General features: G+C 39.9%; 3 protein-coding genes across 7 annotated transcripts; 1 reads left to right on the top strand and 2 right to left on the bottom strand.

Moving 5' to 3' along the window:
* Positions 1 to 74: 74 nt before the first annotated feature.
* On the bottom strand, positions 75 to 11,041 carry LOC105674839 (uro-adherence factor A-like). The gene is made up of 6 exons (XM_067349332.1): positions 10,903 to 11,041; positions 9,369 to 9,410; positions 8,309 to 8,533; positions 6,251 to 6,614; positions 5,253 to 5,338; positions 75 to 4,947 (listed from the first exon to the last, which is right to left on the bottom strand). Exons 2-6 carry the CDS (start codon positions 9,382 to 9,384, stop codon positions 845 to 847), a joined length of 4,794 nt encoding a protein of 1,597 aa, XP_067205433.1. The 5' UTR covers positions 9,385 to 9,410; positions 10,903 to 11,041; the 3' UTR covers positions 75 to 844.
* A 213-nt stretch (positions 11,042 to 11,254) lies between these two features.
* On the top strand, positions 11,255 to 15,762 carry mol (dual oxidase maturation factor 1 mol). 3 transcript variants are annotated; one of them, XM_012371440.2, is made up of 9 exons: positions 11,278 to 11,393; positions 12,396 to 12,596; positions 12,755 to 12,958; positions 13,058 to 13,115; positions 13,492 to 13,626; positions 13,849 to 14,065; positions 14,373 to 14,584; positions 14,666 to 14,861; positions 14,949 to 15,762. In XM_012371440.2, exons 3-9 carry the CDS (start codon positions 12,794 to 12,796, stop codon positions 15,127 to 15,129), a joined length of 1,164 nt encoding a protein of 387 aa, XP_012226863.1. In that variant the 5' UTR covers positions 11,278 to 11,393; positions 12,396 to 12,596; positions 12,755 to 12,793; the 3' UTR covers positions 15,130 to 15,762. The 3 variants fall into 3 exon arrangements, with proteins under 3 accessions (XP_012226866.1, XP_012226863.1, XP_012226867.1); XM_012371443.2 differs by lacking the exon at positions 12,396 to 12,596 and having other exon boundaries at positions 11,255 to 11,393; XM_012371444.2 differs by lacking the exon at positions 11,278 to 11,393 and having other exon boundaries at positions 11,431 to 12,596; positions 12,762 to 12,958.
* Duox (dual oxidase) lies at positions 15,408 to 27,884 on the bottom strand. 3 transcript variants are annotated; one of them, XM_067349081.1, is made up of 20 exons: positions 25,458 to 27,884; positions 25,095 to 25,178; positions 24,840 to 25,001; positions 24,514 to 24,701; positions 23,982 to 24,186; positions 23,345 to 23,511; positions 22,497 to 22,733; positions 21,957 to 22,402; positions 21,604 to 21,805; positions 21,005 to 21,331; positions 19,228 to 19,452; positions 18,771 to 18,989; positions 18,490 to 18,693; positions 18,098 to 18,410; positions 17,518 to 17,892; positions 17,201 to 17,418; positions 16,299 to 16,760; positions 16,068 to 16,223; positions 15,845 to 15,973; positions 15,408 to 15,731 (listed from the first exon to the last, which is right to left on the bottom strand). In XM_067349081.1, exons 1-20 carry the CDS (start codon positions 25,543 to 25,545, stop codon positions 15,603 to 15,605), a joined length of 4,536 nt encoding a protein of 1,511 aa, XP_067205182.1. In that variant the 5' UTR covers positions 25,546 to 27,884; the 3' UTR covers positions 15,408 to 15,602. The 3 variants fall into 3 exon arrangements, with proteins under 3 accessions (XP_067205182.1, XP_067205181.1, XP_012226856.2); XM_067349080.1 differs by lacking the exons at positions 25,095 to 25,178; positions 25,458 to 27,884 and having other exon boundaries at positions 24,840 to 25,018; XM_012371433.2 differs by lacking the exons at positions 24,840 to 25,001; positions 25,095 to 25,178; positions 25,458 to 27,884 and having other exon boundaries at positions 23,982 to 24,193; positions 24,514 to 24,646.
* Between the last annotated feature and the right edge of the window lie 111 nt (positions 27,885 to 27,995).

Genomic DNA, 27,995 nt, shown 5'->3' with positions numbered 1-27,995 from the left:
ATTTCGGTAGGAAAAAACAAAGAGCGATAAACACCAGTCGTTGATGATGCAGTCGTTGCATCCATTTGCACTACCTTGTCTCTTGTGTAATGAACGAAGATCATATAGGCGTCAGTTCTGTGTGATGAAATAATATTTCTTCCGTGGAGAGCTGGCTAACTTTGTGTTTCGGTGCATCACGAAACATTTCTGTACTTCAAAAATGCGGTTTCTAATCAGACCTGTTGAAATGTAAGATTGTTCGAAGAAAATTTTAATATAAATTTCAAATCACTTCTGCGATCGTAAATCCGAATCTCACTAAGCGCATATAAGCGCGCATTAACTACCGTCAATTCTTTTCAATCTACAAAAATCTATAAAAAATAACCAATAACTTTTCTAAATAAAATACATGACATTTTACATGCAAAATGTAATGAGATAATATTGGATTCATATTTATACGAAAAAAATATTCTACTACACATTAATCAAAGTTAAATTTGAAAGAAAACAGAGGAATAATAAATTTTAGCATTAACCAAAATAAATAAAAATAGTAACCAACAATAATTATATACAAACTTTTAAAATATAAACAGTCTGATTAGAATAAACCGACCGATGAGAATGGCGTATCATCCAAGATTACAACTGCAGGCCACGCTGTCGAGTAAAATCACACTTTATCGTAATAAAGCATTTTTATCACAATGTTCAACACGGCGCAGAGCATCGCGTCATCGGCTTACACAAGAAGTACTTTTGGCAGTCTCAGACAAACCATCACTTTATTGCATTCAGTGCCTCGTGTTGGTATATCGCGCTCGGACTTATGACACTTGAGAGGAAAATTGGCTGGTTAGAAGTGATGATCATCGGCTTTAGTGGCCTCCTCGAAGATGTCGTCGAACACCTTATCCACGTCGGCGGTGTTGAGACTTGACACAGAAATTTGCGGCGCTGTCGGGATCACCAGACGCAGCGTGCTCTCGTCGCATATCCCCGGCATAGTGCGACTTCTGGATAGACCGATGAGACCGTGATTCTTGAGCGAGTCGCGCGACGAGAAACGCCTGCCCTTGGAATCCCTCGCTTCCGCGGCGCCGTCGTTTGTCGGATTGTCAAAGTACCTGCGAATCTTGCTCTCCATTTTCTTTACGCTGTCCGAGGACGAGGACGCCTCGTACTGCTTCTTCATTCTGTAGGGCGACGGTGATTTGGACTTGGGCTTGGGCGGAAGGTAAGATGTGCTTGCGGGCGGAGGCGGTTGCGGAGGTAAAGTGTCCTGCGCGGACAGACGCGGCGAAGAGTGATGATTCCGGGAGAGCGCCAGTTGATGCCACGACTCGGATTTCGACAGGACGATGGATCTGGACGGCTTGTTGGTGCAGGATACTAGATACTCGTCGCTCGAGTCTATCGCGTCACCTGGAATCGGCGAGCGTTCTTTTTGCACGGATTTCGCTTGGCCGTCTGGTTGTTCGTATTGCCCTCTGAGTGCGGTGACGCGGTTCATCCCGGACGCCGAGGACGGCGCTACCGACAATAAACCGGTGACGATCGACGGCGGTTCGAATCTCCTCGGCGATTCCAATTTCCGCGGCTCCAGTCTTTTCGGCGGGGTTTCCGGTGATTGAAACTTCGAGGGTTGATTGAAGCTGCCGGGCTGGCTCGGTATAAGCGCGTCGCGATAATCGTTCAACATCGTACGCTCGTTTTGCAGCCGACGGACGAGACTCTGCTGCAGCATGTTGTGTCGGCGTATTTCATTCTCGGTCGCGCTCGCGTCGCTGCTTGTCGCTCTAGAATACGATCCGAGTTGCGACGGAGACGAGGAGAGCGATTCCCTGGATTCCGGTCTGATTCCTTCCGATCGCGCTTCTGGAATGTCCGCGGACGCGACGGTCGCTATAGCACACGTGTACCGCGTGACAACGCCGGCGTCCGCGCTGATGTCCTGATTTTGAATATTTTGCTCCTCCGGCAATGCGCCGTCATTCGCACGCAGGAAATCTTGCCTGTCGACTTCGCACGACGTGTTTGACATTTCACTCTCGAACGGTTTAATGCCTGAGGAGTAATTCGAATATATTTGCGATCGATTATCGATTGCTGGCTTGTACGAGAAAGAATTTTCATTTTGCGACTTCACTTGGAAAATCTCCCGCTCTTCCGCCGGATGATCGGAAGTCGTTCGAAAAGGAACGACGTTCTCCGTCGGATTTAGCACACAAGCGGCGTCTTCCTTGACGAGGTTGCACGCATTCTTGTTTGCGAAGGGCGAAGTTTCATTCGGAGCGATGTCTATTGTGCTCGCGGGATGATAATTCCGATTGTGATCTAGAATCAAGTGCCCTGGATTCTCAGAGCGATAACTCGATTCCGATGTCGGATTGACGCTGCGCTCATCTCGAGGCATCAGCCACTGTTCGCTGAGTTCTATTTTCGGCACGTTGTTGCGCAGGTCTTTCGAGATTTTAGGAGCCACGCGAAGCACACGCGTCTCTTCCGGATGAGCATCGCCGTTGACAACCGCCGTCTGAACGGACGAGGAGCCACCTCTGAGCGTTGCGTCGAATGCGGCTGCATTCCTCGCGAATGCAACGTCGAACGGGCTCTTGTCACCGCGCGTCTCGGCGGGCTCGAACGTGTCCTTTTTGCTGTGAAGTTTGTCCCGAATTGCTCCCTCGGCTTCGCGGCGCGGCTCATTTGGATAATAGTGTTCGATCCGCGATTCCTGCGCGGGGAATATCTTGAAGGGAGCTCTTCCGTTCGTCGCGCCGAGTTTCTCGCTCGGCGACGCGACATTTTTACAATGCGCGTTCGAGTGCTGGTTGCGTTTGCGGGATTCCTCGATGTTCTGCGATTTCCTCGACTCCGGAGTGGTATTCTTGCCGATGAACGGTGCGAATTGCTTGCAGAACAGCCGATAATCCAATCGTCCGTTCTCGGTGACCATGTTGCTCGATTTACCCTCGTTCTTGTCGTGTTCGAGCCACGGCGGTCGAGGGAAGGCTGACTTTTGCGAATTTTTGCTCACGTTGAACTTGGACGGCGGTTGAGATTGAGCGTTATCTCGATCGAACATAATTCTGGCTTTCTCTCGCAAGGTATTCGTGTTGGCTGGCACGTTCTCCCTTTGCCAGTGATGGATCGGCGGCGACTTGGGAGTCTGCGACTTGTCGATTTTTCGGAATAACGACGAAGGCGCGTGTCTGAAACCCGCGTCCGACTTCGCGACGTTCGCGTTCGCGAACGGGAAGCTGTTGTGCGAGGTGCCGTCAATCTGTGCTCTCTTGTGCGTCGCGCTCGGGGACGTTTGCGGCGCAAAACCCGGAGAACGTTTCGCGGAAGGCTGCGGCTTCGAAGACGCCTTGCTCTCCTCGCTCACGGCGGACGGCTTGTCGAAGGCCGTCTTAATATTCGAGAACCGGCTGTTCCAATTCTCGTGCGCGGATGTGTCCGTCCTCTTCGTGTAGCCGAAGGACTTGACGAAAGCGGGCGCGGTGTTGACCGCCTGCGTCTCGTTGTTCCGGTTGATGAGCGCCAAGAACTTCTTGTCGTTCTCCGTTCTGGGTTGAAACGAGGGCGGCACAGCGGGGTTGGACGTGTTCAAGGTGATCTTGTCGCTCACGTTGATCGGTCGTCGCAGCAGAATGCAGCCGGGATTGTCGTAACCGAGATTCCCGGCCTGCAGCTTGAGATAACTCGGTATGTCGATGGTGTTAGCGCGCTTGATCTTGGACTTCTTCACCGTGAATTTGTTGTTGTTGTTGTTGTTGTTCTTGTTTGCACTGAGAAATTCTGCGCGCTGCCGAAGCGCCGCCGCAAGCTTCGTCACGCGACTTTGCTCCTCGTTCGCTCTTTTCATCGCAGTCTCCTCGTCGTCGCTCTCCTTCTCTTGATAACTGTCGACGCTGCCCCGGCGTCGGCTTCGATGTGTATTCGCATCGTTCACCGTTTCCGCGGCGATCGGCCGGTCCGCGTAATTTGCGACGTCAATTTGCGACGGGGCTAGCAATCGGTACGCGCCGACATCCCCGTGGGAATCTTTGTTCTTGTCGCGCAACGACTGACGCTGATTAATCGCGTCCTTCGTGTACTTGTCATGAATTTCCTCCACATGTCTCTCGTTGCTGTTCGTCGCGTTGTGCGACGCTGGGAGTAACAACTCCCGCCGTTGACCCGAGACTTGGTCGTTCAGTCTCGCCAAGTCCGCGCTGCTCTCCTCCAGCTGCTTCCTCGCGTGAGCGATTTCCTCGGCGGAAACGCCGATGGTGTGCCTGACAGCGCGACGTCTTCTTCCGACGGGCACGCCGCCGCTTTGCACCGCGATGTCGGTCGTCCGGGTCGTCCCGCCTCCGCCCCCCGCTCCCTCCTCCGGCACTTGCAGCCGCGACAACAGACTCGACACCAGACGCAGGAGATGCAGCTTGCTCGTAGGGTCCGACACGCCGCCGTGTTTCGCGAGCGTCGCGACATCCGTACGCTCCAACGTCTCGCGCAGACGGGAGAGCGCGGTCTGGATGTCCGACAGCAGCAGATCCTCCAGGAACTTGAGCTCGTCCTTCTTCGACTCGAGATCATCGTGGTCGCAGCCGCCGGTGAGCAACGCCTGTTCCATGGAATGGCGTGCGCGCGATCGATCGATGTCGACAGGCTCGGTGAGTGACGTCGACGTCGGTTCGTCAACGCCGCCGCCTCCTCGTCGGTGACCCGCTGCCAAAGACAGCTCGACCGCCTCGCGCAGACGTTCTACCAGTACCGGCAATGAATTCCACTCACCAACTGTCGTGCTAGGACCGCTCCTGACGTGACGTTGCTGTGTTGCATCTTCGGCACCGGCCGCGGTCGCCGGCGGTATCCTCGGCTCGTCCGGTTCCACCTGTTTCACGGCGGTCCCCGACATTGACGCTGGCATGCTGTCGTCCGACGACGCGCTCCTCGTGATGGTCGCCAGTTCTGTTAAAGATGTCACACATTAAATCTAATTATATCGTTTGTAGGGAGATTCTGCTATTTGTTGTACCTTGAAATACGCTATTTATCATTTTAACCACAGTGAAAATTCTAAGTTTAGCAGCTGCTGTTTTAGAATCGTGTGTTTGCAACCTGAATAATTACTCTGCGCAGTTGTTTATTTTTAATAAAAAAAAAATTAATTCTACAAGTGCTTTTAACATTGGTATATTTTCCCAAAAAAACAGGAAATAATTTTATAACATTGAAATAAAATTTTGTTTATATATAAATATGAGAATGCATACCTATTGCTTTCTGACTTTCTAGAGAAAATGTACTGGTGTAAAATACTGTTTTGATAGTCGAATAGCAGAGAAAACTCACTACTTTTCTGCTAAAACGATGGCTATTTTTAATCTGTGAAGAGTTCGAACGTAAATCTTGACAAGTGGTGCTTCTCGAAGATCAAAATATAATCCGATTATTCGCATCGATGGTTTCCACACATCCGCATCTGTTTTCTAAAATTACTTTACAACTATTATTTCATGAAAATTCTATATATTATCCAAGTTTTTCAAATGCATAAGATTTATATTCGCAGCATCTTTTATGCCATACGTTTTACGCATCGGATTGTATAATAATCATTGCATCACACTAAAAGATATTGATGTGATCGATAAAAGCCTAGATAGAAAGAATCTTGAAAATAATTGGAAATAATAAAAATTATTCTACACGATATTTATATATGAATAATAATATCAGTGATATAATATTGCCTCGACATCTGCACTAAAAGAAAGCACTATTTTCCTATCGTTAGTTTTAGTTCGCGGTTATCGAGAAATTTTAGTATTGTAATTCTCAAATACCGAGTAGACTAAATTGCAACGCGCAATTTCCATGTGCCGTGTTCCCGAGTTTGCTTATCATTCCACGAAGAGACGTGCGTTATCTAGACTTGGCAAATTTGACTACCCATAATGTTTTATTTTTGCACGTCAAACGGGCAGAAGTTGTGCGCGTTTCAAGACGCGGATCGCGGGATAAGGTGAGTAGTTTGTTAAAAGCATTGTAAAACAACCGGTTTTCGCACGACAATCCGTTTCGCTCGTCGCATTCGTTACGAGTTTGCGTCGCTTTACGACGCGTCCGCTATCCCGATAGCGCGTATCGCTAATCTTTTCCCTAAGTGGATGCGCGATTGATCGATGACGAAAAGAGGCGCGAAAGAGGGACAGCAGTGAGTTTCGATTGCTATTCACGAATCCGTGCACAGTGGAACACAGTATTTTACCCAACACAGAATCCTTTTGTCGCTGTACCACACGAAACACTGCGCGCAGACAGGCGATTTTCACGCGACTCGCGCGAATCGCGAGAAAAGAGAGAGCCGACCGCGAACCGCGCGCGCTGACCGGCTTCGGCTTCGGCTTCGGCTATCACGCGTGTGCTCGCTTTATTTAAAACAACGAACGGGGATTCTCCGCGGGGATTTATTTTCGGTCGCTCGTTCGACGCCTGTGCAGCTGTTCGCGAAGCGAAGCGAGGCGAGGCGAAGGCGTACGCGCGTTCGCTCGCCGCGAAACCGCTCGCGCACAAAGCGAGTCTGCTGAAAATGATCTGCGATTCCCTATCATATGATTGTAACAGCAAGGATCATTTAATAACAGTTTACAGTACGCTGCGTCTTGTTTATAATATTAATTATATCGCGCTGTGCATATTGATTGTTAATTAAAACTTAATTACACTATATTTAATAATCGAGAATACATATTACACATACTTGTATAAAAATGGAATAAATTAACATATCATTAACACGTAGATATGTAACATTGGTTGCACCCCGATTGTTACGTCCTACATTGCCACCGCCCATTTTTCTTTCTCTCTCTTCATAGGAGAAAAACTTTCATAGTGTACATGAACATAACTGGGTCGATGATATACTTTTTGATTTACTTTTTATTTAAATCTGTGAATTTTATCTGGATTTGTAATGTGCACTTTTTATCACTCAGCTAATGGAATTTCAATCAATCTTTTCAACATTGTGACTGCAACATGAATTTTCTTCATATATTCTTAACATGCTACGCTTCATTACTGACGCTTTTCTTGTGCTATCTTGTCTGTGTGCCAATTTTCCTACCCTTTTTTTTCCTTATGCTATTTTATCTTTCTTTCTCCTGTTCATTGTTCTTATTCTGTAAGCTTTATCCGCATTATTCTTATCTTTTTATTTTATTTTTGTCAACAATTTTGTTTTAAAAATACTATTAATTTTTATTATGCATCATAATATTTTATATTGCAAAAATTTATTTTTGGAGAAAAAAATGTACGCCAGGCATCAATAAAAGTGCAAATTTTTTGCTTTAAATTTAGCTTTAGATTGATTAACCAATTTTTCACTCGGCTAACAAGTTATTTATCGAGCATTTCTATTATGGGATCAGGTAATTGTGTGCTGTGTAATCGCCGTGAGAGAGTAAGATTTGTAAATAAACGGCGGAACTTGTACTGTGACCGAAATAGTTCGCGTAAGAAAGTTTAGATTTCCTTGAAACATATCACGAAACGCAGATCGCTGTATATTCGCGTCGAACTATCCGCTGACGTCGCTATTAAAATAAACACGTGAACGTCTATGCGAATAATGGTAGCACAAACATAACGACGGCTTGATGAGCAATGCTGCTTCGTTGCAACGAACTGATGGCGATAGGATAAACACACTTGAAACATATGCGCAAAATTATGCGCACTTTCTTTAAGATTAATAAAATTTCTAGTCTACTTGATGCGAAATGATTTAAGAACATCAGTCTTGATGATGGATTTTCCAGATTTAGGTAAGTTAAAATTAATTTTTTATTAACTAACAAAATAATGAGATATTAATCTTTTGTAAATTGAAAATAAAGAGCTTACACGAATCGAGCTTCTTTCATGTGTCAAGCAATAAATTCTTATTGTTCATTTATTTACAAGTAGATGCCTTTTAATTGCTCTCTGAATTCTTATCTCAAATTTCCGGAAACCACAAAGTACGCCTGCAAATTTTCATGCACTATTTCAGCAACATACTATGCTGCAGCGTTGCTTGAAGTGTTACAAACGCACTACTCTCGAATAATTTTTTCTCTCACGAATTTCTTCAGTTTGTAAATATTCAGAAATTTTACGTTTATTAATTAAAAGAAACGCACGGTAAGTATCGATAGAAATTTAGGATTTTTGCTTTAAATTCAACTTCGTATTGATTAACGCACGCACACATAAGAAATTAAACCTACGAATTTTTGTCTGTATTTTTTAATAATCGAAGTGCGCATTATACACCAACCTGAATTTGGCGTTTCTTCCTTTTGCGACTTTTCGTGACTCGGCGTCTCTTTTTGTTCTTCCTCTTTAATTGATTCTCGTTCCTCCTCTGATTCCGTCTTAGACAACTTTTCCGATAACTCGGAACTATCTGATTCCTCTATCGAGCTCGGTTCTTCATTGTCGATCTCTGCTGTTTCCGCTGTGTCTTCTTGAGTGTCATCCTGTTTCGATGCGTTCTGCAGATCTGCAAAAATAAATTACAAATGTTAGTTCGATAGCAATGTAAATGTATTAAAGAAATGACAAGCGACAATTCGCAGTAAACGTTGGTGTGTTTTTTTTTTGTAAATAAATAAGCATAACAGAGCTTAAAAAATAAAAGCTCTCGAGATGTCTCCGTAATGTGTTAGTTAAACTTTATATATTATAGCGTAGAATGCTAACAGTAAGTTCACATTTTCGAATTATTATAATCCGATTTGTAGCCTTAAAAACAGAAAATTATTAGAGAGTAGTTCAAAATGTGGCGATTTGTTATAATGCTGTATGAATGTTTTAATAATTCGATTTGAAGCTTGTTTTTCGTAAATCGATGTAAAAGTCAAGTAACAGAATATAAATATGTGAAAGCTGAACTAACATCTTTAAATTAGAATTTCAGTTGAAAGGAAAAGAGTACAAATGGTTTTTATTATTTTTAGTCGTTCTGCAGGCCGATAGAGATTTATGAAGATCGATGGCGCAGCTTCGGCGAATGCTTCTTATTAATAGACATCGTCAGTGCAGTGACGAACACAACGGCATTATATCGCGAAGTGCGATGGGATGTAAATTGTTTGCATCCTTGACAAGGCAGCAGACAGAGGTACATTTTAATTTTGCAAGAGCGCAATTGTCCAGATTCTTTGGTTAATACGTTCTGCATTCCGTTACACATTGATTACATTAAACTTTACATTTTTATGCGCATACGCTGAATTACGCTCGTTCCCGTGACTTCTTCCACTGACACTTGTTTATCTATCTACGATGATATTCAAGCAACATGGTCGTGACGGAGCTCGTAAAAAGGCTCTCACCTTCTATTTCTGACATTTCGGTACGCCACTTTGATTGGACACCTAAAAAAATAAACAGAGGTGTTATCATTTTTAATCATTTCAATGTGTATATTTGCTTAAGACAATCTGCTAAATTACTTTTATTACTATCGTCAATATATTACAAAGAGCATATTGATTCGAGATTTTAATTATGTTAGGTTTAAGTCTGACTACATCAGGTTGCGATCACTTATTGCAGTGGTAAAAATTGTAATTAAATCAGTAATAAAGGATTGTAATCGGAGATTAGAAATGAGTCGCGTACAAATCAAATACATACCTTAGCGACGTTTTGAAATCGATCGAAACTAGCGGAAGCAGAAGAAGGAAGTATGACGCGGTAGCGTGATAAAATACGTGGTATTTGGTTTAATGAGGTATCGCGTCGTTGCGGTACTTTCGAGGCTTTGAGGGTCGTTTCGCGCGAAAATAGCTCTCTGACCCGTTTTCGTACGTTCGGAAATTAGGAAGAAGAGAACTAGACAGCGCGCTGATTTGCACGCGGGACCATGATAGGTAGGCGGTAGTGGCAAACGCGAGTGCCACGAGGTCGTGCTTTATAAATATAGGCCGGGCGAATTGCAGCGTAGGTAGACGCCTTGCTCCCTCGAGAAAGTGCTCACGTTTCGCTAGAACTTCCTCAACGAAATATGACACGATTTTGCGCGAGCTTTCAGTTCAATGGAGATGAATAGAATAATTGCAGACCGATCGATCGGAATTTTTAAATAATATCCATTAATATCCAAGCGATGTCTAATTAAATTTAATTTATTTTGGTACCTTCTATTTAATATTTTATTAATTTTTACATTTACATTAATATATGAATCTGAAAGTCTTGTATAACAAACTTAATAAATTTAACAGTAGAAAAGGTTTTCTGAATTCTTACGGTAATTAAACTTGAATTTCTGATTTACTAATCACGTATTTAATTTGCTCTGAGTTCATAATGTTCTCAGTGATTAACCTTTCGTAAGTTAACTCGTATTATTGCTGTATTATTACTCACAACGTGTATTCTCGACTGCAAGTGTTTAACTTCGATTGGATTCATCCCTCCGGCGCGCATAGCTACTGTTACTATTCGATTGCAATCATGACTTTCAGTCATTATTTTAGCGGCAACACACTAACAATCACTTTGTCTTGTTAAAACACGCCTTTTTCTCATTGTTTTTACACTGATTACATTTTAACTTTGTGTATAATTAACTCCAAAGAAACATACAGATTTTTCGCGCCCGGCTTAATCGGCACCGAACAATCAACGAATAATGTACTTTGAGGAAGAACAAATTATTATTAAAAAAATTAAAAATAGGAATTGAAGATTAATTATTAATTTTACAGTATAATAATTTTTAAAATAACTCGAAAACAAGATTAACAAATTATCACAATGTAATCAGCTATCTAATTTCGATTGAATTGATTGTTCACTCGAAAAGGGAACCAGTTTGCGAAAAATTCGAACAAAAGGGACAGATATAAAAGGACCATTTACCTTTAAGGATCGGAGGACCAGCGTCGGGTGGCAGTAGGAGGCTTCGGGAGACTACGACAAGCGGCTGCTACCAAACTCTCGCCGTTCGGATAGTTATTGCTGGACGGCGGCGGCGGTGGTGGTGGCGGCTGCGACGAAGGCGGTGGTGCGCCGCACACAGGATGATGCTCTGCTATCAACGCAGCCATTAAAAGCATAGCGTCACCGGGCCCAAATTAGACGATCCGAAATAGCGAAATTATTGGCGGACGGCGGCGGCAGCGGCGGCAACACTATAGCATAGCTCGCTCGGACTCGCAGCATACCACTGGTTTCTGGTCGCAGAGAACGAGCGGAATACGGTCACGTGTGTGTCACACTTCCGTTACCGGTATACTTCGCCCATTTGGCATCGGTTTTGAGGACATCACGATGTGCAAAATGTTTTCCTGTGCCGTAAACCAAGTGCAAGTGGAGTGAGCAAATCGAGCTATGAGAGAGAGAGAAAAATTGTGAGTGAATTAACTTTTAATATATATTTCGCTTATGTATTAAAGCGATGTGATGTGGCAATGAAATTCGTTTATTATTATGTAGTAAAGCAAAATATCTGCTGTGTTTTGAAAGCAAACCACTTTTACAATTAAGAATTTTTGTAAATTAATCACGATTTTACAATGAATTTTTATAATTTGACTTCTACAATATTAAATCGTTAACTTGCAATATTTCAACGGCAAACAGATTGTTGCAAATATAATTGATTGGAGCTTGGAATGATTGGATATTTTTGTTGAGTTTAGATTGTTTATCTACGTGGAAAAGTTCATGTAAAATGGAACAGTGAAACGGGAAACAATTTATGTGAACGAACGTAAAATCTATCCAACTTTCGTTCGTTTCGCTATCTTCATTGCTACGAAAGTTGTCTTCCTTTGCGGGCATTGATGTCACCCGCATGCTATTTTTCGTACTATCTATTATAATTCGCATACGTAATGATCATTATCGTATATTGTTATAAAATTGTTGACGCAACAAAAACGCACACAGCACAGTGTATTTTAGATTGGTTTTTAATTATTCTACGATTATAAATAGAAATAATTGAAGTTTCTACGTACAATTTTATAAGTTTCATTATCATCTTTGAAAATAAATATTTTCGTAAATTAATATCAAATTTGTTATTTAATTTCAAATAATTTACTTTCACTGAATTTTAATTCCGCATATTTGATAGTGATTGTATGTTGCAAACAATATAAAAGACGAATCAATGCCTATACGAAATAAAAAAACGTCGCTCTTTTTGTCGCACCTGTACTTTTATGAATAAGCGTGTTTAAGTATATATCTGTACAGTATGTAGCGAGAAAGAGAGCTGAATCAGCTGATCCGGCGTACATCTTTCTCGTCTCTCCCACTGCCGATGACCATCCCAATGATGGTTTCACTCTCTCTCTCTTGTCCTCCTCTCTCTCTCTCTTTTTTTTTCTCTCTCCTTCTTCGAGGTAAGGCACGAGGCCGTTGGTGGAAACCACTTTCCAAGCGGTGTCTGTTAGCCTACTCGAGTCTCAGTAGGCTCCAGTACACTCGTCGTCGTCAGGTCTTTACATCATGTGATATGCAAGTTGTATTGCTTCCCACGCATGCTGAACTTTCTGAAAACTTTTCGGCAACTTAGACGCTAGCAGTCGAGCTTGTTGATCGCGGTAAGTAATTTTCTCCAAAATCAATTCTCTCGGCATTGAAAATCGAGCAGCAAAGAGAGCATCCGGGAGAAAGAAATTTTATTAATTTGATCGTAATACGCAACTTATTTTGCGCATCACGTAAACAAATATTGCAATAAAATCTTATATTTGAATAGTTTATAGATTTCCATGAGAGCCGGAATTAATTCAGAAAGATGAAAGGATGGTTCGATGCTTTTCGCAGCGACGGCGGCCCGACTCTTTACAGCTACAGCAATCGCACTCCCGTCACAGGTGACGTTTCCTTGATAATCGTATTCGTGATATTCGGCACTCTGTTCACGGCGTTTCTAGTCATATTTCCGGGTGTCAGAAAGGAGGTGAGTATTTTTCACGTCTCCGTTGAATCGTAGATTGTTTCACAGTCAAGTGAAATATAAATATTGGCTATATAAACCTGGTGTATTTTTTTGTCGCAGCGGTTAACCACATTCCTCACTGTTACCTTGAGCCTCTTCGTGGGTGCGACGATTCAAGGTTCGTGTACTTTGTCTACTTTCCAAGTTAAAAGACCTACATTGCCGATAGTGTAACTAACGAATTCGCAGAGTGAAACTGGTGAAAGAAAAAGGGAAAATAAAAAAAAATTAAGAAATTTGAATTTGTTTTGCAGCGTTGAGTCGTGTTACTTATGTCATCTTTATTTTCTTTACTATAAACGTATAAAATTTTCCATTGAGATTGTTTAAAGGAATAAGCAAAATTGAAATTGCGTTTAGAGTTTCCAAATATTATAGTGTCATTGTTCATTCATAATTTTACTGTTAAATAAAATTACGGATTCTTATCGAGATCATTAATCGTAAGTACAGTGAATGTGTGGAAAAATAATTACTGTGCTTTGTGCGTGCAGTGGCGCAATATGGCTCATCTTGGCATACGAGCTCCGCTACTATTGTTAGCTCCTACAGCGCTTTCTCCAGGCAGAAGGCAACGGCCGATATCGGCGGTTATATTGGGTTAATGCACATCAACATAACGTACAGATGTAAGTTTTTAACTGAAACAGTAGAATATCTTCTATTTCAATTTTTTACATGCGCTTCTAGGATTTAAATTATTAGAAATTGAACTCTACATGGATAAAAAATTAATCACCAAAATCAAAATTGAAACTTTTCGTCTACTTCGTATATCGTATAAATTGTAGTTTTTGGATTAATTTGCATATTGCCAATTTTACTACGTCAGATAAATCTTATTTTTCTAGTATTACCGGGAAGCGAGCAGAATGGTGATGTCGAGTACAATGAACGATTCTGGTGGCGGAATTCCGGCGAAATGACCAATGCATTTAAGCAGGCCCTTTATCAGGGCGCGCCATTCCCTATTGTTTCTTTAGCGGAATACTTTAGCCATCATCAGGAGGGCTTTTCCTGGGGCTCACGATATCGCGAAGCCGGATATTACGCTTCAATAATGCTATGGTATATTACTTGGATGATGAGAAATATTTTAGTAAGAATCATTTTAAAAATCACAGCTCATTTTTCACGATGGAAGGGTATAATCTAGAAAATATAGATACAATCGCAATAAAAATTAAGAAAAATATTTGTCACAAAATTGAGTAGAAACAAATCGCCAAACATGATAATTACCTAAGAAATTAATTAAATATATGCAATATTAAAAGACTTCTACACAATTTTGTAATTGCGTTTGTATTTTTACTTCTTAAACCATCTTCGCACTTCTCATACATCGTCTGACAAAGTAAAAATTTTTTTACAGGACTTCATTCACTTCATGGCTAATGATGAACTTGTTACTGATGGTAGTGCCGCGATATGGAGCGTACAGCATGATTCTTACGGGTTCATTAATGCTTCTGACAAATTTAATCTACACAGCCCTTTTGCCATGTGAACCGCTGATAGCTCACATCGAGGGTTCGATTCTCACCTTTAATCTTGGCTGGAACTATTGGTTGGTGCTATCAGCCGGTTGGTGTTTACCGAGACATTGTCGATTATTTCGTTTGACGCGTGAATAAATTTCTAATTACAACTTTTTTCTCTTTATAGGTGCCGCGTGTCTCTTGGCAGGATTCATCATAACAGCTATAGACATGATCTTCCCTCATCAGTTCTCGACTATACTCGAAGTCGATTACGACACGCCCTACGATAGACATGTCATTATAGAGGAGAGTTTCGATACGCATAACATCAGGCGGAAAGTCCCAAACATTGAGGATTCGTTCGGCGATCGAATAATGAGGTTTGCATTGCTCGGTCTAGTTGACAAAAAAGTATCCTTCTTTCTATAACTTTCCTTCTTTGTTTTGTAAATTTGAAAATATTTCAGTCAATTGTCGTCCAAGCTTCAAAACAGACATACCGCTGAAGAGGATACTGAAGGTGTTATTAATCAGGGATACACATCGCACGAGCCGTCTGACTTTCCGCAGGAAATCGGCGATGAGACGAACAAGAGCAACTGGTCGTATCCGTTCCCGCCGGTCTCGCGCAGAGCCGTTAATGGCTGACGTATTTCCTGAATAGCTACATTTGATAAATTTTTTAAGTATGATTAAATATTTTAATATATTTTATATAGTGTAATTTGATAATAATATTCACATATTTAACGAAGAAAGATTGAGATACTTGACTAGAATTACTGACAAAACATGATCTTAAGAACACATTCGCATTATAATTACAAACGAAAACGCGTGAACTTATTAATTATAACACATATTTAAAATATTTGTCAGTGAAGGATTTTCACACACATAAAATCTAGGAGAATAAAATAGAGAGAGAGAGGAGAATATTTTTTTTATCGTATTCATCAATAAGTAACGCGTAATATTCATGACAATTTATAAATAATAAAAAGAAGCGCTTCTCAGCGCTTAAATATGTACATTTTGCAAATCGTTGCAATTTGCGATAAAGTATTGTCAACCAAGTTGATAGCATTATTTTATATGCGAATAAAAAGTAGTGTAGCCGACTAGCCGAAATATTCAAAGTGATGTATGAAATATGGCAAACGCCGAGTTTTGTTGACTTCATCGCAGGCCGACATAACGCTTTTCGTCAGAGGACGTGGTCCACAGCTAAATACTCCTATTTTGCTAACCTGTAGATCAATAAATAATTAATTCTTAAAATTTCCTTTAAATAGACACGTTGTTATCTTTTTTTTTTTGCGTTAAATAAGTATATCTTTACAAATTAATATTATAAACGCACATAGCTGTGTTTCTTCTGAACAAATTTCAGAAATGACGTCGTGTCCGGCCGACCAAAGTGATTGATGGCTTTGAGTCCGGTAAATATACTTCTTTTCGATAGCCTCTGGAAGTGATTCTCACATATGTACTACATATGTGAAATAAAATGCAATAAATAGACAGCAATTGAAAATGACAGGAATTTCTCGTTTGCATAAAAATAAAAAAGTAATCTTACTTACCAACATAGTAGTGCGCAAATCAAACTTATGAAAAAATTGTGTGATAAATATGTGGATTTCAAGTACATCCGTAACATCTTTTCTCTCGACGTCTCTAAGAACGTCGATAAACCATTCGAAATGTTTATGCGATGGGCAGATCCATAGAAAATAAACCTGTAAAATAAAGAAAGCAACATCATAGGAAAATTTACTCACTAATATTTTGATAAAAGTAAAATTGGCGCTCACCTTCTTACACGCAACGCCCGAATATCTGTTAGTGGACGTTCCAAACACAAGATCGTTGAGAATCGAGGCGTAAGGGGTGACTCCAATCCCACCACCAACCATCACCGCGACTTCAAACTTGTACCAATCTTGATTTCCCGCACCAAACGGGCCTTCTATACGAATTTTCGGACGCTCGACTTCTGGATTGTAATTGCAAGGATCGAAATAGTTGCGGAGCTTCCACGTCCACGGTCCCTGAGCTTTTATATGACAGGAGAGAAAATTCTCGTGCGGCGCTGAGGTCAATGTGAAAGAGTGAAACTCGTTGGATCTGAAGGCGGTGCAGGCGAGACGTACCCATTGACCCGACAAGTACTTCAAATTTGGTGGTCTGTAGAATCTAATCTTTATCACGTCAGATGGTAATAATTCCGTTTCGATGATATCCAGCGCCATATATTTTGTTCGCAGACTCACGACCTGAAATGCAAACGGTCAGATTAATAAATTGCACTGAGTATTAGTTACGAATTTTGTTACTTATAAGAAAAATTTAACCTGATTAAAATGTTCTTCTTTTTCAAATTTGGCAATACACGAATTTTTATAAAAGTAAAACAAGATAAAAATTAAACAACTTAGAAACTAATGAGAGAATTTTGTGTTTAGATTAGGTTAGATTAGGTGTTGCATAAATATTCAGAATAAATAATAAAACAATCTATAAAAGCAGATATTAGAAACATCTTAGATAAAACAAGCGCGTGGGCACAGCACTTGCATTAAACATGTGTAAAATAAAGTAATAATAGTCGGTGCATGTGTAGCTAATTGGATTTTATAATTTTACGCCTCGTGAGAGAATGTGCTATATATGCAGGTGCAAAGACGGTTGAGAAAAAGTATAAATACAAAATTACTTTGTCCAGGGCGTAAATAATCGCCGGGCCAACGAAGAATATCCAAAATCGCGGCGCACCTGTCAAGCGGGCCAAGCCGTGGATCAGGCACAATGCGTACAAGACTACATAGAGACTATGTGTCGACCAAAAGAATTTGTAAGCCTTCTGTCGTATGGTCGGATGTGCGAAGACAAAAATGATCGTCATAACGACGAACAGAAGAATACCGGTTAAACCTGCAGCAAGAAGCAAATTATCATCATTAATATTTATAGTAAACGAAGCTTCGAAGTTTATAAAATTTGTCTACTGTCATTTGTGCAAATAATACCCACCGGTCACCGTTCGAAGCAGCCAAAAGGAAATAGTAGGCCGCGCGTCGCTGGGAAAGCTGATTTCGCTAGTGAGGCAGCGAAGATGCGCTATCGGCTGCGTGGAGACGTGATAAAAGTTGACTATATGGCCAACTGTATGCAGCACGGAGAAAAAGAGCGCTGTACACGCTGCGATCTTGTGAAATTGTATGTGCGAGTCTAGAGGTATGTACTGCTGGATCGAAAATTCCTTCAGCTTTGTCAGTAGATTACGTGACATCGTTAATAGTAAAAGACTGTAGCAAAAGGACAGAGCGGCTGCCGAACCTCTGGTTATGGCAATTCCAACGCCCATTATATGTCTCAGATCCGTATGTTCCGTCATGAAAGAGTAATCTATAGACAAATAAGAGACAAATTTTATGATAAATAGCGACACGCTTTCCTAAATATTCAAATAATGTCTTTAATGTCTTTTTTCTCGAGAACTCCAAAAAAATCGATTATTTTGCATCTCTTTCTAATGTTTAGAATTTCAAAAATAAATTGTAATAGTTAAAAACACTCAAAAATAGATCATTTTCCGGCAATTGATACTCACAAATAAATCTCTCGACAAAGAGAGCTATGGTGATAACGTAAAACAGGAAAAGATAGAATATATTCTGTCTATTCTCTTCGAGAAAGGTCGATATAGCATCCCATTGCTTGCGCGTCCAGCTTTTCGAATCTTCTGGGGGCAATTGATCGATATGAAAGCTGGTCATGCGCGCGACGTTCGTCGACATATCGAGGAAATTCTGTTTAGCACCCTTGCAATCGAGACCAATCGCAACAAAATCTCCTTTGTATTCTTTCATCATTAATTTGAAGTCGTTGTACGTGAGATAGTCCTTCCTCTCGAGCCCAGCATCCTGGTCAGTGAGAAATCCAAAATGTTAGAAATATTAGCAGCGACAATAATATTGAAATGATAATAAAAAAAAAACATACCTGGAACATGCCGTCAATTAATTCTGTGACGTGATCATCCGAAAGGCTCGTGGTACGTGCTATTTCCACCAGCGATCTTAACATTTCTGACAACTCTTCTTTGTCAATCACGCCGTTGCTATCTTTATCGCACATGTCGAAGATGATGCGCAACTTGTCCTCGGTTTTACCACGTGAAAACAGCAGAACCGTGTCCAAGAATTCCTGAAATTTGAATTTGTTAGTGATGCTCGGATAAAGTGGTGAAGGCAGTGGATGAAGCAAATCGCAGATGATTATACTTGAAAGGAAATCCGGCCATCGCCGTCTTTGTCGACAATGTTGAACATTTTCTTCACGAAAACTGCATCAGGCCGCATGCCAAGAGCGCTTGCAAACTCGCTTTTGGAAAGTGACGTACGCATTACCGTAATGACCTCTCCGGTATCACTATCTTCCGATCGCCGTCTCCGTTCGCCGGGCCGTAAACCGAAAGTCAAAGCGTACGCTTCTCTGAAGAACTAAAAATACCCAGGTTTGGCAGTCAAGATCATAAATCTTTCATATATAATAATAAACATTATAAATTTGTAAGCATGAAACTATATTATTTTAATCTATTGCGCTAAAATAAGAAAAAAAGAATAAGGAAGGGAAAGGGAAGGAAATTGGTTCATTTTTCCTTTATTTCTTTACAAAGATTTATTGGTAAATAAATTGAGTCGATACTTTCAGATGTCTAAAAAAAAAAATACAAACCTGTTCAAGCTTCTTTTGTCGGCGCTCTTTAGTTTCCGCTTTTGCTAACATAACATCCCGTGCGACTTGCGTGAGTGTGAAATGCTTTTTTTGCGACGCCAGGAACGCCTCCAATTTCGCAATAAACTTTCTACGTGAAGCCAGCGAATCGAGTTCAAGGACAAGGTCGTAATCGCGTGGTATACGTAATAACACTAGGGCCTTACGATGTCCGGTTTCACTCTCCTGAAAGCGTGATTAATAATTATCGGATGCATGGCGTGACGTTAAAGAATCAGCTATCTATTAATAAAACGTAGAAATTGAGTAATTTTAGAGATGTCTAATGAAGTGTAATTACTTTATTGACACATACAATACTTAATTGTTACATACATTATTCCACAAAAATAGGAAACATTTTTTAGACGCTCAAAATGGAGCAATTTTCAAACTATTGAAAAATCGATAAAAAATTATTGCACACAAAAAATTGAAAAAGCATTTTAAAGCTTCAAGTTTGTAATTTCACATGTTTCAGTCCGTTTACTGAAAAATCTTTATATTTCTAAAAAGAGAACATATTGTTTTGTTCTTAAAATTACGTTCGTTCAACACTTTGCAGCCCGATAAAAAATTTATGACAAGTATTAAAATCTACATTTTACTTACAAAACACGTTTCTTTAAATTTTCCTACGATTTTTTTTGTTACATGACTTTGAAGCTTTGAAGCTAAATCTGAATTTTTAAGCTGGTGCTAGGGTTGGTTTTAAAGTCTCGCAACTTGGTCAAAAAACATCGTAGCAAAATTAAAAAAGATGCATTTTGTAGGTAAAATATTGCAGTTTTTGACACTTGTTATCAATTTTACGAGAAAAATTTTTGTATTGAGCAACAAAACAATGTTGTTTTTCTTTCAAGCTTAGAAGCGTGAAGATAAATTTTTAGAAAATAACCAGCATAACGTGAAAGTACAAGTTTCAAGCTTTAAAATGCTTTTTTAATTTTTGGTCTACGATGATTTTTCACAGAGTTAGTGATTTGAAAATTGCCAAATTTTAAGCGTCTGAATGTCTCGTCGCGAACAGTGTGGCCGACAGGTCGACTGGCTGCGCGCCATTAATACGCACGTATTAATGGCGCGCACTCAGTCAGCTGCACTGCTCTGCCGCATCGGACGTTCTGACGCTAAAATTGACTAATTTTCAAATCGCTGTAACTCGGTGAAAAATCATTGTAAACCAAAAATTAAAAAAGCATTTTAAAGCTTGAAATTTGTACTTTCATTTGCTTTAGACCGTTTTTGAAAATTTTTTATGTTTACACTTCCAAAGAAAAAACATTGTTTTCTTGTAATTAAAAAAAATTTTTCTCGCAAAATTTATGACAAGTATCAAAAACTACAGCATTTTACTTACACAACGTGTTTTTAAAAATTTTGTTACGATTTTTTTTGGCAGAGTTACGCGACTTTAAAACCAACTCTAGCATTAGTGTAAAAAATACAGGTTTAACTTTAACATCGTGTAATTCGGTTAAACAAAATCGTAGGAAAATTACAAAGAAAAAACATGTTTTGTAGATAAAATGTTGTAGATTTTGACATTTGTTATAAATTTTTCAAGAAAATTTCTATTATTGAGCTGCAGAGTGTTGAACGTACATAATTTTAAGAACAAAGCAATATGTTTTTTTAGAAATGTAAGGATAAAAATTTTTCCAAAAACGATCTAAAGCACGTAAAAGTATAAACTTTAAGCAACATTATTGAATTGGCATAAAAAATACAAGTTTACCTGTGATGCCTCCATAGTTATGGTGTTAATGCCACCGAAGTCGAACGTGCGTAGTTTCTCTCCTTTTCGATCGACGATATGCAACGCTGCTTCCGGTCCGAATTTCACCTTCACGAGACGACGATGGTTCGCATGCAGCCACTCACGTACAATCATTTTATCAACACAGATCCGACCGCCGTTTTGCTTTTGTATTGCTTCCTGAAGTATTTTCAGTCTTCGCCGCCGTCTGTTTTGCAATTTTACCAGCCCGTATCCTGCACCGGCACAGAGAATCGGTACGAATCCAAGAAACACACAGGCGTAGATGTACACAAGTTCGCTACCCTGTGACACACGTTCAAAAAAAAAATATAATGTAAAATTGCTTTTCCTTTATTCAAAAGTCAAATATAATACAATTAAAAAAATTAATTATCACAAAAGCTTATAATCGACAAGAATTATTGCTCCAAAACTGCAATTTAAAAAAAATTCAGTTATTCCTTTTATTAATAGTACTTGTTTGATATTCAGAATTTTTCTAGCTATAAGTAAAAAATTAATCTTTTATCTTATTTTTTGGAAAAACAGATAAGATTGATCTTCGAATTGGTTACCTCAAAATAGTCGTGACGCTGTAAGGGAACACACGACTCGAGCATGGTCGAATTCAATTGAAAAGGCTGAGGACACGGATCACCGTTTTGCCAAAGAAACACTCGTCTTTGTATCGCATCGGATGGTATTTTGGTCGCGTTTGTGATTACATCCCAAAGAGTGATGCGACGAATTTCCTCTATTTCGCTTTTCGTAAAAATACTAATGGACAAATAGTGCATTAGAAGATTTTACATAATTGATTTTTAAAAGATTTTAAAATAGAGAAAGAAAAAGAGTTTTTATATTAAACTTTATCGGGAAAAATAATTATTGGGAATAAACATTAATGTAAGTGATGAGAAAAACTAACCCATTTTCTTCGTTTTCGAACCAAAATCTATCAGAATCTCGCAAACGGAGGAACTGCTCTTTTATGACCGCGGTGAAGAGTTCGCCGGGGCCACCCTTGGATTCGAGCATTCCACCAACGTAGACGTCAACGTTGTTGAGATTATTCGAGTAAATTTCAATGAGAGCGCGCAGCAGTGACGGATTCTTATTGAACAATTCAGGATTGATCTCATTCCACGTTTTCCGTCTGGCTAATTTGAAATGCACCCTTGCCGTGTTGTAATCCGCAAGACCGTTGTCGCGGCCTCGCATGATGTTCAGGGCGCCGAGATCTCGACGCGAAAATTCCATGGGTCCGAACAGATTGTTCCGAATGTCGGTGCCGAGAAGATTGTCTTCTTTCTCCGCCAATTGCGACGCCATGCCCATAATCAATTCTTCAATCGTGCTGTTGGCCAAAATCTCCTGAAAGAGTATTTACATTTCGTGTGATTCGTAGGTTTCACACAAGAACGCGAAGTTTTCGAAATTTCTCTCGAAGCAAATGAATGACACTGACGTTCGAGTCCCACCATGTAGAACACAATCTGATAGCCGGTTGATCTGTGTTGGTCTTCCTATATTCGCACTTCTCGTCCCGCCGATATATGCCCGGCGGTATAAGAGTATGGCCGAAACGGAAAGCGGCGCTTTGAAATATATGACTGATACCCGGATGTAGATCCGATTTGTAACCGGCGTATGACGGCAGGTTCTCATTTAGCAATGTCGGAAGATATTCATAAAGGATTATGTTCTGAAAAAAAAAGGTTAGACATGTAAGGAATCGTTGTTTTACAAACAAGATTCGCAAATGCGTAAATTTAGCTGTTATTTAAAACAGATATTTTTTTCGAAAGCTTATCGATTACATCTTTGATTACGTCAAACTGATTTCATTGTTATTTATAACTTTTTTTTTTGTAAAACTTTGTGTTTTTAATGATTGCAATTTTTGAAAATAAATTAAAATCGCGGTAAATTAATATTAGAGAAATGGGCTCTTCAATTTAATACAAAAATTTAACACTGAAAGGTGTTAATTTTATTTCACGATTATAAATGACTGTTCTGCTTTTATCGAGTTTTATGTAACTTGCCTAACAACAAGAGTAATTACTTCAGCTTATTTCATCAGACATGATCAAGCATAATTGCGTTTTGCGTTAGATATCAGGCTTTCTTATTTCTAGTATTTAAAATTTTTCTTTTACACTAAAGATGGCCAAATCCAAACGTTTGTTTCATATTAATGTACTTGTGATGTTAACAATAAATTGGAGCACTAAGACCCAGCTCTGGTTTTAGCTTTTTAAGTTTTAGCTGTTAAATTTTTGTATTAAATTAAAATCAACTCCTTATAGCTACCTGAATCGTTCCTGTGACCATCCGACGTGTCTTCTGAAAAATTTCTTCGTCGGACATGTCGGGATGCTCTCTGTGCATGCGAGCGGCCAAGACATTGTGGTACCGATAGAATAAAATTCCCAGAGCCAACAACGGTGGGTGCTGATTCGTTCGTGGGTCGCCAAGCACTGTGCGAAACAATTAATTATTAGGCACTTTCGTGAAGATCGGAAAATTAATTACAGACAAAATTACAACATAAGATATAACAGAAAGAGCATAGCGCAATAATTACGATTAATATGAAAAATATAATGCAACGTATAAAAGCTGCGATAAATTGATGGCAGATAGCAATCAGATACTATCATGATATTTAATTAGTGAGAAGACTCACATTATGTAAGAACCAAACGATTGTTATAATGAATCTTTCTTGTTAAAGCATTGAGGAAAAATACTGTCCAGGATAAAGAAAAAAATAGCTGATAAAAAATAATTTATGCTCGATGATAGCCAAGTTTGCTGTCTTGTTTTATGCAGTTGAACAAAACTAATTTCTCCGATAAAAATATCAAATGTTAAACAAGAAAGTTGACCCACTTGAAAACTTATGGATTGTAAATTATATATTTATGTATGTGTAATGTTCGCTTACGATATAAACGCTCCGGGCTAAGCATTCGCATGACATGAGGCACTGCGTGATTGAAAAGAGGTGCGCGCATAGTGTTTCTCACGGGGAATTGCCTCGTCTGTTCCATGAGAAGACTGCCGTTCTTGAACGCGCGCATTGTGTTGGCCCATGCCTCACTGCTCGAATAAACGAAACTACCGTCGATCCAGCTCGTCACTTTGTTTATCTGCAACCTCACGTATTCTATTTCTCACGACTTTGTTCCAAAGGCTCGGCGCGGAGTTGAGCAAGGTGTTAAATGCCGCGTGGCATTTCGATAAACGAGCAAATTTATATGTCGCAAGAAAAACTAATTTAATAAACTAATATAAATGTAATCGTGTGCAATTTAAATAATAGCAATGTAGAGTCGGAATACACGTCATTATTTCATTACATTGGCGAGAGAGCGCGTCGAGCGAAAAATCCATGATTTCAGAAGTTAGCTTGCGTGCAGATCAATTCGAAAGTAGTTGATGTGTATTCGAGAAAATTTTTAATTACGCGCAATTACCTGTTCTCGTGGACTGTTGGGACTGCGCCCGGTTTGACGATCGTAATCCGCTCGGAGAAATGGAATGTACTTGTTACCTTGACACTCTTTGTCGAAAACCGGATCACATTTGTCTACGTCAATTCGATGAAATTCTAAGGGGCAACCGCTTTCGCTAGCCATAATTATCTCCGACGTGACCAGCTGTCCTGCAAAGAATCACCATCGAAGATGATGTCTCAAATTTTTTGGAAGGCAAGAAATTGCACGCTTTAAAATTGACGTGAAAGAAACACGTCACAATTGAACTGGATTGATAAATCAATACTATTCGTAATTATTCTCACCGAAAAAGGCGAATAACGCGGTCCGATTTTTCACCGACGGCAGGCCATCGTCGCCTTGCATGAATAAGTCGCTAAGTTTTCGGGGAGATGGCCTGTCTTGGCCAGCCATTGCATAAACGCCATCGGAATATGCCGCTGGGACCTTTCGAATTAGTCTACTGTCTATGGAAATATGTATACAACCGTCAGCTTCCTGTATCTCATTGAATTTATAGATAGTATTGGTATTTAAATCTCAGATTATGGAGTACTTGCCAATTGCTCCCCAATCAGAATGAGCCAAATTGTTGTAAAATCCATCGTATCTCTGTTTGCTGTTCACATAATTATGCCCCGCTCCTAAAATAATATTTGCATTATTTAATCAAGTGCCTTGGCATTAAACAAAAAAAAAAACTTAATAATTGTCTATTAAATCAATGAATGACTAATTGAAAGGTAAAATACATATTTATGATGTTAATATCAGAGATATAATATTGCATAATATTATCAGAGTGAGAAAAATTGATAGATATATTCAAATTTCCACTGAAGATTTTTTATATTTCAATTAAGTTTCTACGGTTTCTTTTCAAAGATTTGTATGTTAAGAGAGCGGCAGTTGCATTTAGGTACCGGTTCCAGCAGGCACCGCGATCCAAAGTGTCCAAATGATTGCGCAGAGCGACGCGACACTACGGAACGGCCGTCGTCGTCGTGTCATCGTGTGTCACTTGGTCTTGCCGAGATCACGCCTGAGCATTTCTCTTATGCCACATGCATAGTACGCGCGCGCGTCTTCTTCACGCTTCCTTTATCGTTCCCTCTTTTTCGTGTCAAAAATGTTCTGGAGAACACATCCCACTGATATTGTCTATTTGCAAGCAGTGCGAGATCGCATCGATCACCTTCGATCCGTATATACGAATTCTCGAATCTGCCAAACACGCGGATTAATCGAGAGCGTTGATATCATTTAAGTCGAAACTTTCCTTCTACATCTCGATCTCGGCTTTTCTACATCTATAAATTCTAGAGGATTGTAAATAGGTGATTGTAATTTGCATAAAAATTAAAGCTCTTTCTTACTTTCTTTTAAATATGCAATAAACGATTTTTTCACTTAAAGGCGAAAAAGGAGTTTCTGGCGAAGCTTGTTAGAATTTAACGGTTTTAGATCAAAGTAGAATTGAAAAAAATCTTTTTCAGTATTTAAAGTATCTACGTGGCGTTAAAGTTTAAACGTTTGAAAATTTAGGATCAAAGTAGAAGGAAAATTTTGACTCCAGCACTTTACCTCGTCGAAAGAGAGTGCTCATCATGCGTGAAATACCAAGTCTAATCGTTACCGTATGATTTTACGGTTGTTCCGGATGTGGCAATCATGTGCGGGCGCAACGGTGAAAAAAACTTGTACACAGGATACACTTGGTATGCGGCTCTCTCGAAACAAAATTGTCGTTTTCTTCAGGCTCGTCAGAGAAACGGATCGAGAGATTTCGTTAGGGAAAAGCACTGAAGCACGATCGCAAAAAAAAAAAATTTACTCGATTCCCGAAGAACAGTTAACCGTCTCTCTCGACTACGAGTCCGACTGTGCCTTGATCTGCGCCTCCGCCACTACACAACCGCTCTTGGTCGCGCGGTGAAAGTCGCCGGCCTATTTGTTTCGTTGCTGCGAACGCGCACCTCCGTTCCTCTCTTTCTTGCTACCTCCTCCACGAACTACAACGTCGTCGGCTCCTACATCAGTGTTTTTCAACCTCGAGTTACTTCGGCTTTATAAGTTTTCAGCAACGAAATTTTATTAGAGGGAAAAAAAATTAGCAAGACTTTTTCCCTCTTAAATATATAAGCGTATGTAAGATGGATTTATATTTTAGATGATTAATTAATTTAAGAATCATAATTCGCTTTAATTGAAGCAATCTAAATATATTTTATGAAAAAAATTTTGAAGATTGTTCCATAAATTAACCAAAGCTAACTAGTTAATTTCTTGTTCTTTTTTTTTTTTGGCTTCAGAAAGGTAGAAATGCAACAAATTTTAACAGACATTTGACGGCAACGCATTTAAGGATACTCGCGGTGCGCTACGGTCCCACGGTGCGTCGGTTGAAAATCACTGCTCTACGGTGTATAGTAAGATGCGCGCGATGCCGTGCGACGACGTCACCGCTGGCGCAGGCCTAGTTTTCGAGTCCGCGGCACCGATTACCCAAGGCGAAACCACTCTTGAGCCTCCGTCGATCGTTTCAAGGTCGATCGAGCGTCGGATGAGCAGATCTTCGTTGGAAACGATACGGTGCATTCACGTAATCGACTTGCGGTATTCTGCGATATTTGTTTCAAATGACTCGTTCTTCCTTTTTAGGCGAGACTACATCTTCAAGCGAAGATTAGAAGGACATCTGCGTCGATTGTTTTTGCAATTATTATTGACATATATAGCGCATTAATACTGGAAAATAAGATATAAACTTCCGCGTTGGCGTTACAACATAATGATGTTGCATCTAATTTTCAAATAACGTTGTATCCGCGATTCAACAGTTTGAAAGAAATCGAAACTTTTAAGTATGCTTGAAAGAGATAAAATATTTTCAAAACGTTTCTACGACTCAAATAATTTTGTCATATTCAGAATAATTATTGTTTGCAAAATTGCAGATCTATGTTTCTCGACGCAATTTCGCGTGAGCATTTTTTTAAACGAATTCGTGTCTTAATCCGTCGCGCTGAATCTAGATTATTTAGATCGCTCATCGAGATTTGAAAAGTTCAGCAGTAGTATTGTCCGCGGTCAGACACATAAAAAAGTATATCTGATGATGGCACATTCGCATTATGACTCAATCCGGAGAGAAACCGCGTTTACTGTGCTCGACTACTGGTCGATCTTTGATCGCCCTTGACACAAATCAATAAAAAAAATCGCGTTTGAGAAGAGAGATCATATGCGTAATAAGGCATAATAATGTGTAATAATGCGTAATAATGCGCGCATCTCTGCACATACGTACAGTTTGTTCATTCACACATTTTGCCTTCATTTCGCAAGTGTGCGACTTTTCATTCTCTTTCCAGAATACGTCAATTTTTCAACATCGGATAAAATATCGGTTCAATAAATTATAATATGTTTTCATTGGAATTCTCTCATCTCATTATTCA

This window comes from Linepithema humile, chromosome 2 (assembly GCF_040581485.1).
Source record: "Linepithema humile isolate Giens D197 chromosome 2, Lhum_UNIL_v1.0, whole genome shotgun sequence".
NCBI classification, from domain to species: Eukaryota; Metazoa; Arthropoda; class Insecta; order Hymenoptera; family Formicidae; genus Linepithema; species Linepithema humile.
Note: the sequence above shows the minus strand (reverse complement) of the source record. Positions and strands in the feature narration are given on the sequence as shown.